General features: G+C 35.7%; 1 protein-coding gene across 2 annotated transcripts in view; it reads left to right on the top strand.

The window, feature by feature from the left end:
• Positions 1-2857: 2857 nt before the first annotated feature.
• LOC107877717 (geraniol 8-hydroxylase) overlaps positions 2858-13601 on the top strand; it is a 32555-nt gene continuing 21811 nt past the window's right edge. The window contains exons 1-3 of one of the 2 annotated variants that reach the window (XM_016724415.2): positions 2858-3556; positions 3678-3962; positions 5505-5786. In XM_016724415.2, the coding sequence (XP_016579901.2) occupies positions 2960-3556; positions 3678-3962; positions 5505-5786 (1164 nt within the window). In that variant the 5' untranslated portion in view covers positions 2858-2959. Of the gene's footprint in view, positions 3557-3650; positions 3963-5504; positions 5787-13601 lie in introns of both variants that reach the window. The other variant, XM_016724414.2, reaches the window with a different exon arrangement.

Raw genomic sequence — 13601 nt, 5'->3', positions numbered from 1 at the left:
AACAATGGCATACAAAGTTTGACCAAACCATGTTGGCAAACGGGTTCAAGATAAATGAATATGATAAGTGTGTCTACATTAAAGACACTCCAAATCTCCAAGTCATTATTTGTTTATTTATGGATGATACGTTGATCATCGGTAGAGACATTTCTGACATAAATGAAATGAAATGACTGCTTGAGAGCAAATTTAATACAAAGGACCTTGGAGTTGCGAATGTGATCTTGGGAATAAGAATCCATAGAACTCCACAAGGGTTTTCATTGTCACAGTCTCGTTATATCGAAAAGGTACTTGACAAATTCAAGTATATGGAATTCGGTATTGCCAAGACTCCATTGGATGAGAGCTTCACACTTTGAAAGAATGAAGGTGAAAGTGACTCACAATTGGAGTACGCAAGAATATTGAGATGTTTAATGTATATAATGAATTGTACACGACCAGACATAGCATGCACTATTAGTAAGTTGAGTCGGTACACGAGTAATCCCAATAAAACTCATTGGATGGCAATAAATTTTTTTTTGAGGTATCTTAAATACACTCAAGACTATGCTTTGCATTATAATAAATATCTCATGGTACTTAAAGGATATAGTAATGCAAATTGGATCACCAGATTGAATGAAGTAAAATCCAAAATGGATATTATTTACTATCGGTGGAGGAGCGGTCTCTTGAAAATCATCCAAACAGATATGTATTGCTCACTCTACAACGGAATCTAAATTTATCGTATTGGATAAAGCCGGTGAAGAAGCAGAATGACTCTAAAATTTCTTGGAAGATATTCAGTATTGGCCCAAACCAGTGACACCAGTATATATACACTATGATAACCAAGTGGCAATAGGTAGGGTAGGGAGCATGATAAAAATGGTAAATCTCATCACATAAGACGGAGACATAATACTTTTAGAGAACTTCTCTCTAGTAGAATTATCACTGTTGACTATGTGAAGTCAAAGGATAGTGTGTCGGATCCACTTACAAAAGGTGTATATAGAGAAGGAGTGGAAAGGACATACAAGGAAATGAGTTTAAGGACTAGGACAAGTCAACATGGCAGTAACTCTACCTAGCAGACTGGAGATCCCAAAATCTAGGTTTAAAGAGATCCAACAAAGTTGTGTCTGACAGATTCAACACTATTAATTATCTAACCCATTCTCATGATGTAGACAATATTTAGTAAACAAGGATAAGACTTAAGGTGAAAATTCTTTTAATGATTATATAAGTTTGGTAGATTTGACCAAATAGTTTAATCTATAGGATTGAACATTTAGAAATCACCTATGTAAGGGCGAAGTGGAAGCCGTTTTAAGAAGAATGTTAGTAAAGGCCTATTCTCTAAGCTCTAATGAAATCGGGACATATTTATGGCTAAAAATAACAAAACCGTGAGAATCATAAATAGTAAAAGGCTGGTTGTGTGAGACATGTGTTGTCTAAGTGTACATTAAAACTCGACGGTTCAAAGATATCAAATTTACCGATTGATCAAGTGCATCCGATGCATGTTCACTATGGATAGTTCAAAGAGAAACATACTTATCCAGATACAATTAGTCTTTGCTAAATGATCATATACTTGTCTGTAAATTCTTTGAAAGATAGCCATTCTCCATTCATGTGGGGAATTGTTAGATTCAATGTGTGTGTGTGAATGAAAAATAGAGGGAAATAGAGTAATCAAAATGGAAATTGTACTCTTATATTAGAAAGTTCACTAGTTCTCCCACATTGGTGGAAGAAGGGAACTTGTAAGTGCTTATAATGAGGGACACTAACTCCACGTAGATAGTGAGGCAAGATCAAGGTGGTGCCTCATGCCGTCGTCGTTGTCGCTCGCTTGGCTCGGCTTTGGATTTGGATTTAGATCGATTGATGAGATCTATCTTTTTAGATGAATTTTATTTGAAACTTGTTTTACAAATGAAATTTTAATCCAAAAATCTGATAGAATTGTTTTCTCTAAGTGCGGGCATATTTCAGACGCCATGCAAATGCATATGCAATGCATCTCGAAGGGATGTGACCCTTCGAGATAAAAGGCACACTATTTCGCACTGTTGGGTGATCTGCGCACGCACTTCGATGACCTGCGGGCGCAGGTGCCACACAGATGCTCACTGGAATTCGTACAGTGTCACCTGCAATCGCAGTTCGGGCGCAGGTCCAGCATAGACTGGGTGCAGGTGACGCGACTGTACTGAATAGGTGCTTTACTACTGAACCAATGCATCCTTTCTGAAAGGACACATTAAAGTCTATAAATACCTGAAATATTCCTCAGGTATAGACATAATTTTTGACAGCAAAAACACTCTTCTTCTATACAAAAAATCTATGTGATCATTAAGTTGTTGAGTGAGTTCGACGAATCCAATTATTTGAGGTACCGCTATAATTGAATGGAAAGCCATTTTATCCTGGGAGGAAGATTCCAAAACCTCGGGTACAGTGAGAGAAATTATTTCTTATGGACACTCCATGAAGTCAGGGGACTTGGCTTTACATTTCTATTTCATCTCATTTGTGAAATATAACATACTTCTTGGATAAATTATTCATAATCTTATGTTGAAGGTGTTAAGGAACTTCATAAGTGTTCTTGTCTTAGACTTGAACTTGTGTTGAAGTCGTTGTTGTATATATACAGATTCTTGTACCCGAAAATATTGAAAATATAACACTTTTATGCCTCTACTGTAGATATTTTCAGTAATTATGAAACGAATCGTTATATTAATAGAGGCAAAATAATATAAAACCGTGGGAGTATCACTTGACACTTGTCATCCCAAGTGCACTATAAATACCTTACCACCATACAACATTAGTCTCATACTAAAGCAAAGAAAACCATCTGAGAGAGAGAAACGTGTGAGTAAGAAAGATTAGAGGAAAACATCTTCTCGTCTTTCCAAGTGGAAGGGAGTGTGGCATAATGAATTACTATACATTTGTGTTGGGATCAATTTTTGCTTTGAGTTTTCTTTATACTCTAGCCAAAATATGCACTAGAGGTAGCAAAAAACTTCCACCAGGTCCCTCTCCATGGCCAATTATTGGAAGCCTTCACTTGTTAGGTGCAAAACCTCATGTATCTCTGGCCAATCTTGCAAAAATATATGGTCCAATTATGAGTATAAAACTAGGTCAAATAACAACATTGGTCATTTCTTCATCATCCATGGCGAAACAAGTTCTTAAGTATCAAGATCAAGACTTTTCAACTAGATTTATCGTTGATGCCGTTCGAGCTCACAACTATTGGAAATCCTCGGTGGCATGGCTTCCCGTTTGTCCTCAATGGCGAACACTTAGAAGAATCCTGAACACAAATATATTCTCTTCAAATATGCTTGATGCAAATCAACATCTAAGGTCACAAAAAATGAAAGAATTGATTGCTTATTGTGCAAAGTGTTGTCAAGAAGGTGAAGCTTTGGATGTAGGTCAAATTGCTTTTAAGACTAATCTGAACTTATTGTCCAACACTCTTTTCTCCAAGGACTTGGCTGATCCTTTTTCGGATTCAAAGGTATGTAGAAAGATGAATAAGTTAACATCCCTCGCCCTCATTTTAACCATTTTCTTGGTAGTAAATATAATGGTGTATTGAATATGATATACAGTCTATGACCAGTTTTCTGGATTTCAAGGCAGAATTGAAGGACGTTATCTGGGATATCATGTCTGAAATGGGGAAACCTAACTTGGTGGATTTTTTCCCTATACTTGAAAAGATCGATCCTCAAGGAATAAGACATCGAACATCCATTCATTTTGATAAGTTGTTTAAACTTTTTGATGATTTGATCAATGAACGAAAGAAGGAAAAGAGAAGGTTGTGTGGTGAAAGAAGTGATTTTTTGGAAGTGTATCTGAATGACGTTAAAGAAAATCCTGAAGAGCTAAACCATAATCACATCAAGGCTTTGTTACTAGTACGTGCTCTTTTCTCCTTTATTTATTGAATTTAAGGTATGTACATATCCTTAGTTACTGTCAAAAGTTAAAATCGTTTTAGAAAACTTTATAGAAATGACAAAAGAGAAAATAAAAAAGTCAGACATATATATATGCTAGGAAGAAATATTGAATCCACCCTATTCTTCATCTGAGAAAAGGAGTATCAGTTTATTTAGGTCGACGTGATAGTATTTAAAAGGGGATTCATCTCAAGGATTATGATGTAGACAACTTACCATAATGTAAGCATTAGTGGTTGTTTTCATTCTCGGAACCGTGACGTATAGGTCACATGATGACAACTTTGACAATTTATCTATCTATTTTCACCAATTAAGAAAATTGTATTATCTTTTTCTATATCACCCTTAGTAAAAAATAGATTCATAAACAAGTAGAAGTTCTTCTAAGAACAGTGCCCGCTCCCCCCTTAATAAATAGCTCCATAAACAAGTAGAAATTTTTCTAAGAAAGTACAACCCCCGCCCCCCAACCCAACACCCACACCCAGAAGTTAACTCTAGATGCTTTATATTGTAGTTTCTCTTGTGGTGTTACCTTGAAGATTTTTGGCCTCATGTCCCCCTCTCTTGTATTTATTTATAATAAAAAGGATAGGTGTCAATATCAAATTCCTTTGGTATTGAGACTTTTACAAATGGATGATTAAGAAAAAAGGGTTAAATTTAGATTTTCAAAATTTTATTAATATGTTTAGTTTAGTAAAACGTAATTCTAACAAAAATTTGTTAAGTATGTCCAGTCAATAAAGCACAAATAAAATAAAACGGGTGAGTAATTAACATTATTTTAGGATGTACAGGAAGATGTATTGTGGGGGGGGGGGTTGGAGGGGGAATGGATGATTAAGAAAAAAAGGGTTAAATTTAGATTTTCAAAATATTATTAATATGTTTAGTTTAGTAAAACGTAATTCTAACTAAAATTTGTTAAGAAGCATGTCCAGTCAATAAAGCACAAATAAAATAAAACGGGTGAGTAATTAACACTATTTTAGGATGTACAGGAAGATGTATTAGGGGGGTTGGGGGAGAGGGTTGTAAGAGAGAATATGATGTTTTTGTTCAAGAAAATTTAATTTATTGTATATGTCAGCTGATTTGTTGTAGTTTAGCTTGACGTGATCTACTCATGTAGTTTCTTTATATTAATTAATGTAATTTGTTCATATTACTTATCACATTTTTTGTTTACATGCTCCTTAAAGAATTATGATTTTTGGTTATTGTACTTTTTTTAATCTTTTAAAATGTCAGTAATCTTTCTTTGATCTCTCTTCACTAAATAAAAAGAGAGAATCAATTGAATCACAATATTGATTAATACAGACAAAATGAGGAGAATGAATTCAATTATATCTTGAATTTTTTAAATAAAAATTATTTTGAATTATTTATTTTTAGTAAAGACGACAAGAAAAATGGTCCGAAGTCTTTTTTTTTTTTTTTTTTAAGCATTGATGACATTTTATAGTCTTCGGCGTACAAATATTATAGGACCTATTCCTTGCTGGTTCTGATACAACTACAAGTACATTGGAATGGGCAATGGCAGAGATACTTAGACAACCCAAGATTCTGAAGAAAGCAAAAGATGAACTTGCAGAAATTATTGAAAAAGAAAAATTAGTCGAAGAAGCTAATGTTTCTCGACTCCCTTACTTACAGTGCATTATTAAAGAAGTATTAAGAATGCATCCACCAGCTCCGTTCTTAGGTCCGCGCAAAGTGGAGCAAGATGTTGAATTATGTGGTTACATCATTCCAAAGGGCTCACAGGTAAAATTATCTTGTGAAAATGCGATCCTTTTAATTCTTCAAAACTTGAGACTGACATAATTTCATGATGAGTCAATTTGGATAGACCCGAAGTCAATTCTTCTAAAGTTGGGTAATTTGGGCTAAATATTTAATTCGAATTGACTCATATCTATGTTTTTGAAAATATTTCATAATATAAATATATACAAGGTAAATGAGTAAATGAGAAATTTATTAGATATGTGAATGTTCCTATAAATTTAAAAATTAAATTTGATGGGTCATATTCGTATCTTATATAATGTACGCCGAAATAAGAGAAATATTTAATAAAATCAATTAGTCCCAAGAACTTCTGCATTCTGGTAAAAATACTACATATATATTTATAAGGAAGCACACTATTTTTTTTGGAAGTAGAATTTGATATATTCCGAACATGATATAATATAATTTCTTTCCACCTTCATTATTCATGATTTCGCGAGTAATACGTTTCTTGTGCATTAAATTTTTTTATAAAATATAGCTAGGGTATTATATTTGAGAAAAGATGTAAGAAAGTGAAATTAGAGAGATAATAAAAAAGGGGAAAATATGATAGATATATGATTAAGATGAAGATATCCTAGAGATGAGATATACTAGCTTACGTTCGTAAAAGTAATATGAATAGGAAGTTTTGAGAAATTACTTGAAAGGACATTTTTCTGCAAGCTCTCTCGGTACACTAGCGCAAACGTGTCCCAGCCATGGGTGAAGGATGTATAATTGGGGATGGGTGGTTCGCTGAAAGTGAGTGGGATTCAAGGAGAAGTGGTAACTACAAAATAAATAACGAATGAACCGAACTCATAGGTTATTGGTAATAAGCAACTGAGAGATGGGAACGGGAGTTCGTCAGTGCAAACTTCGGTGAAAGAGAGAATTGAATAGTGGAAGAATGATGTAGCAGGAGGGAGTTCCAGGATTTCATGGGTGAATGAGGTTGACCATGAATCAAATTCACTTAACACGAAGGATCAGAATACTAAGCTAAGCTCAATTTGGGATGAATTTGATATATCACAACTTACCAATGTTGTATTTAAGTTGGAATATGTGAATCCTGAATTTTTTGGTGATAAATTGATTGGAGAAATTGAATTAGATGACATTAGTTTTGAGGTTAAGTATTGGAAGAACACTGTTGCATGATATGTGTTGGGTATGCATCTCCCGTTCTCTATCCTAAATAGCCATATAGAGAGAATTTGGGGGAAACATGAGATTAATAAAGTAGCTATGATGGGGAATGAAATAGTTTGTGTGATTTTATAGTGAAGGGGGTATTTACCATTTTGATAACAAGCCGTTTATTGTTAAAGGTTGGACTCCAGAAATGGAATTTTGTAAGAAAGAATTGTTAATTGTATCTCTTTGGATCAAGCTTCCAGGGCTTGATTTCAAATATTGGAGAGCTCGGGGGTTGAGTAAGATTAGGAGCCTTGTGGGGAAGCCTCATATGGTGGACAAGTAAACTAAGAAGACATTAGGTCTTTACTAGATTACCAGTTGAGGTTAAAGTAGAGAAGCCATTGCCGGATGAGGTGAAGTACATATATGAAAAAGGAGTGGCAATGACAAAATGTAGCATATGACTGGAAACCAACTTTGTGTGACCATTGTCATTAATATGGTCATGAAAAGGAAGATTATAGAAATTTGTATCCAGAAAAGAAGCCTGCAACTAAGCATAAGGAGTGAGAGAGGACTTTGGGTAAACAACAACCGTTTAAACGCAAAGATAAGATGCAGGAGCAGGGGAAAGACAATAGAGAAGTGGTTCAGAGAAATTAGAGGAGAATTGTACACGCAAATAGGAACGCTACTAGTTCTAATACCTTCCAACCTTTTGAAGCTAATGATAAATGTGAACAAGTTCAAAATATGCAGAAGACCGGTATTTCACAACAATCTCTTTGAGGAATAGTTAACTTGATGGCTTGCAATGTCAGGGGCCTAAATAACCTCAATAAATAAAGGAAAGTTAAGTTCCTTTGTAATAAACTAGATTTTAGTATGTTAGGACTTTTAGAAACAAAAATAAAGTCTAAAAGTATTAAAAGAGTCGCTAATAGTATGTTTGGAGGTTGGAAGTGGTTCTCTTATCATATCTCAAACTATAATGGAAGAATTTGGGTGATATGGAGGGAAGATAAGTGTGAACTGACTATATGCCATGAAAGAGGTCAAGCTGTTACATGTTTGGTAAGGGATATTGTAACGCCCCGATAGTACACCTTAGACATCACACGTTGCTTACAGCCCCGAAGGACCACATGCAAGCTAACCCATGAGCTGGTACCTGCTGTGAGCACTAAATAAAATAGCAAAGACATGTGCAGAATTTAACTAAAAAAATGTCATATGGGTTTTAAATCATAGTTCTGATAATGTCTATAAAACAATAATGATAAAACGGTTGATAGTAACGACTGAAAACTAATTGTTTATACTAGTCTGAAAGCCTCTAAACTGACTGAATATGGAGTTGATGGGATAAGCCCCTAACTAACTCTGACTAAATAGAAATACTGAATTAATAAGGTTAACTGAAATAAATAAACCATGTCCTCGAAGCATGAGGACTCACCACTACTACTACAGAAAATTTGGAATATCTACGCACAGTTAGATAACTGAGCATCTGAACCAATGATATTAAAATCATAGCGTAGGAAATGAGTAAATGGTCAGTACTTTGAATGTACTGGTACGCTAAATGAGGTTAGATTAATATGCATGAGTAGTAATTGACAGAATGGATACATGAGATACTAAGTAAGAATGTGTGAAAATTTTTAAAGAATGAAAATACATGACTAGGCATAAGACATGTTTTGAATATAGACTATAAACTAAGATACTGAATACTAATACATGGATAACTAATATCTGTATGCTATGGTCAAGAAAATTTGAAACTAACTTTTGAACTGAATTATGGACTGAGACTCTAGGAACTATCATCTGACCAACATGCCACAATGAGCTAATTGGGGTCCAACCTGTAACCCCAGTTGGAAAAGGTGTCAAAACTGTGCCACGGGTACTGACACATGGCTATGTGCATCCACTAAAGTGTTGTCCCAAAGGAATAAGGGTGTCAAGCCTAAACTAACGGGTAACCCCTGAGAGGTAGTCAAGCCTAACTGACGGGTGACTCCTCGTATTCTATAGTGGCTACGTAGTTCTGGAATATGGGAAATGCTACTAACGACACTACCTAATTGACGGGGGAGCCGTCATCCCTGCATTTGCTCAGTGCTAAATTCTACTCCAAACTAAATAACACTGAACACTGGACTGAACTATGTTTAACTGTTTAAAATACTGACTGGAATGATAGGGCTTGTAGCTATTTTGTAACCATCTTATAGATACTGAAAACTAGGTAAATAGCTAGATTCTGGGTATTCAAACCCCCAGGACTCAATAGCAATAATAGCAAAATAGTACTAACACTTTGAGGACATGATATGCAAGCATTTATTCAAAATTCATTCTTGTAGGCATTTAATCAAACACTTGCAATTCATGGTTTAAGCGAAGCATGAGAATAGTTTTAAAACTTGTAGTAACAACATGATTTCAATACTAACATCACCAATTAAGGCGTAAATCAACGAACAACACCATTCAAACATGTAGGATTCAATAATAACAACAATTACGTGCAAAACATGGTCTAAATCAAAATTCATGAGAAATTCATGGCTAAAATCATAATAACATGTAAAAATCATTGCTTTGAATTTGAATTGGGTTCTTGGAATCCATGGGTGTAAAGGGCCCATAAATGAACATTTAACATACCTTAATGACGATGAAATTGTGGAAAGATTTAACCTTCAAGCTTGATTGTGCAAACCCTAGTTGTTTCACCTCTTGTGTTTTAGATGATGAACTATTGATGTTAATAGGGTTAAAAAATATTTAGGAGCTATTAATTTTGTGAAGTTACATTTAGGGACGTTTAAAAGGTGTCAAATGACTTAGTTTCCCTCGAAATAACTCAAAAACTAAATATCTAGGTCGTTGTGCCATGGGGTTTGCATCGCACAAGATATGGAAAACCTTAAGGTTTGTGTTGCACACCGTATGGAAAACCTTAACGTTTGCATCGCACGCCCTATGTAAAACCCTTTCCGGTGAACGTTTGCGATTGTTAGGCAACACATACCCCTTTGTAGAGCCATAACTTTTTGCTCGGGTGTCGGATTAACACAAAATTAGTATCGTTGGAGAGACAATTTGATTATCTAGAATTTGGTGGGTTTTGATCTACCAAATTCCATACACACATAAAGTTATACTCGTTCAAAGATGACCCTTGTGAAATCAAACACCAAAAAACTATCGAATCAAAGGTTTTTAGCTCACTTTGCTCTAAGTGACACTTATGAACATCTTTCCCACCTCATAATCTTTATTCACACTACATTAATGAGCATAAAACATGGATCCAAGTATGAATCACAGGAATAGTATTTACACTCGTAGGAACGAAGGTCCGATTTCTAACTTACAAGTGTATGAGGTATTACAATATCTCCCCCTTAGGAACATTGGTCCTAGAATGAGATGGATTGGACCGAGAGTTCTGAACTAAGGAACATGCACAACTAGGAACATGCTTACATGACTAATACTGAAACATGACACATAACTAAACTGATTTAATGAATGCATGCAGTGACATAAGATCGATTATATAGCTGGAACTGAGAATTGAGCAAAGATAATCTAACAAAGTTATTACCTTAGGCTGAGTCTGAGTTTGCGGAGAAAAATGAGGGTACTTGGTTCGCATATCTTCTTCTTCTTCTTCTCACGCGAATCCCTCAATGGTTTGGTCTCGCCAAAGGAACTTGACCAAGGGAAATTTTTTATTCCTTAGTCTGCAAATCTGATGATTAAGGATTTCGACTGGGACTTCTTCATAAGAGAGACTGTTCTGAGAATTTATGTTTTCTATACGGACTACAACCACTGGGTCACCGATATACTTCTTCAACAAAGAGACATAGAATACTAGGTACACTAATGCAAATCTGCAGGAAACTCAAGTTCGTATGCCACCTTTCCAAAGCTGCTCAGAATTTTGTAAGGGCCAACATATCAGGGAATAAGTTTTCCCTTATTGCAAAACCTCTTTACTCCCTTCATGGGAAAGATTTTCAAATAAACTAAGTTAGAAACCTCAAACTCAAAATCTCTCCTTCTCATATCTGCATAAGATTTCTTTCAGCTTTGGGATGTCTTAAGCCTCTTCCTGACCAACTGAACTTTCTCTAAAGCATCAAAACACCAAATCAATACCTATCAATGTGGTCTCACCTATCTCAAACCAACCAATTGGAGATCTATATCTCCTCCCATATAGAGCCTAAAATAGAGCCTTTCAAATGCTGAAATGGTAGTTGTTATTGTATGTGAAATTAATCAAAGGTAATGATCATCCCAACTACCCTTAAAGTCAATGATACACGCCCTCAATATATTCTCTAAAGTTTGAATAACCCTTTCTGCTTGGTCATCTGTGTGAGGATGAAAGGTGGTACTGAGACAAACTTGGGTACCGAAACATTCTTGAAGGATTTCCAAATGAGAGAGGCAAACTAAGTACCTCTGTCCAAAATGATGGATAAAAAGACTCCGTACAACCTAAACAAATCTCTAATATAGATATTTGCATAATCCTCGGTTGTATAGGAAGTATGGACTGGCAAAAAATGAGCAGATTTGGTCATCCTGTCTACATTAACCCAAATCAAATCTGTCGACCACGAGTGCGAGGCAATCCCATCACAAAGTCCATGTTTACTTCTTCCCACTTCGATGTAGGAATAATGAACTTATTCATAATGCCACTAGGATTTTGGTGCTCGGCCTTAACCTGCTGACTATTAGAGCACATTACTACAAATTGTGCAATATCCCTTTTCATCCCACTCCACCAATAGATTTCCTGCAAATTGTTATACATCTTAGTGGCCCCTAGATAAATAAAGTAACATACACCATGAGCTTCATCCAAAATCTGCTGTCTCAATTCATCTACACATGACACACAAAGTCTACCCTGGCAATGCAACACACCATATCCTTCTTGGGAGAATACCTCTACTTTTTTATCACTGATAAACTCCTCCAATCCAACCAAACTAGTATCCATATCCTTTTTTTCTTTCACTTTAACAACCAGAGATGATTTCGAGGTATTTTTCACCCATAAACTACCCTTAGTTAAGTCTACCAAACGAACACCTAATCTGGTAAGCTAGTGAACTTCTGGAACTAACTTTTTCCTATGATTCTCAATGTGAGCAACACTGCCCATAGACAGTCTACTGAGGGTATCCGCCACTACATTGGTCTTTCCTAGAGGATACATAACACTCATGTTATAGTATTTTAACAATTCTAACCACCTCCTATGGCATAAATTCAAATATTTTTGAGCAAAATACATACTACAAGCTTTTGTGGTCTGTGAACACATTGACATGCACCCATACAAACAGTGCCTCCAAATCTTTAGGGTAAACACAACGACTGCTAATTCAAGATCATGGGTAGGGTAATTATTTTCATGGGGCTTAAGCACTCTAGAGACATAGGTTATAACCTTACTCTTCTGCATTAAAACACACCCCTAACCGACTTTAGAAGCATCATAGTACACAACAAATCCATTTGAACCATCTGGTAATGTCAAAACTAGGGTTGTGGTGAGTTGAGTCTTTAACTCCTGAAAACTCTTATCACAAGAATCTAACCACTGAAACATGACTTTTTTCTAAGTCAATCTGGACATGGGGGACGCAATAGATGAAAACCCTTCAACAAACCATCGGTAATAGCCAACTAAACCCAAGAATTTCTTGATATCTGATGGAGAGATGAGTCTGGGCCAGTTTCTTACCACTTTGGTCTTTTGAGGATCAACTCTAATACCATCACTGGAAACAACATAACTAAGAAAAGCTACTGACCTTAGCCAAAATTCGCATTTACTGAATTTTGCGAATAATTGATGGGCTTTAAGAGTTTGCAATACAATTTTAAGTAATGGTCATTTTTGTTACGAGAATAGAAAAAAATATCATCAATGAAGACTATGACGAACATGTTTAAGTAATGCTTGAACACTCGGTACATCAAGTCCATAAAGGCTACCGGGGCATTTGTGAGTCCAAAGGACATGACTAGAAACTTGAAGTGACCATGCTAAGTTTAAAAAGATTTTTTTGGAATTTTACATTCTCTGAATCTGAGCTGATGATAGCTGGATCTGAGGTCTATCTTAGAGAAATGACTGGCACCCTGATGTTGGTCGAATAAGTTATCAATTTTGGGAATTGGGTAATTATTCTTGATTGTGACTTTGGTCAACTAACGGAAGTCGATGCGCATTTGAAGAGAATCGTCTTTCTTACGCACGAATAGGACTGGTGCACCCCATGGGGAAACACTAGGCCTAATGAACCCTTTATCTATGAGGTCTTTCAACTGTTCTTTTAGCTCTTTGAGTTCAGCTGGAGCTATTTTGTATGGCGGAATAGAGATAGGCTGGGTATTTGGAAGAAGGTTTATACTAAAGTCAATCTCCCTTTTGGGAGGAACACCAGGAAGATCTTCAGGGAACACATCTGGAAATTCCCTTACCACTGAAACCGACTCATGACTGTGGGTCTTAGAACTAGAGTCTTTGACCCGAACAATACGGTAAGTACACCCTTTAAATATATTTTTCTCTCTCTAACATACTAAACAAGTTGACCCCTA

The sequence above is a fragment of the Capsicum annuum genome, chromosome 7 (assembly GCF_002878395.1).
Source record: "Capsicum annuum cultivar UCD-10X-F1 chromosome 7, UCD10Xv1.1, whole genome shotgun sequence".
Classification (NCBI taxonomy): Eukaryota; Viridiplantae; Streptophyta; class Magnoliopsida; order Solanales; family Solanaceae; genus Capsicum; species Capsicum annuum.
The sequence above is the reverse complement of the archived record's forward strand: the minus strand, read 5'-3'. Positions and strand labels throughout refer to the sequence as shown.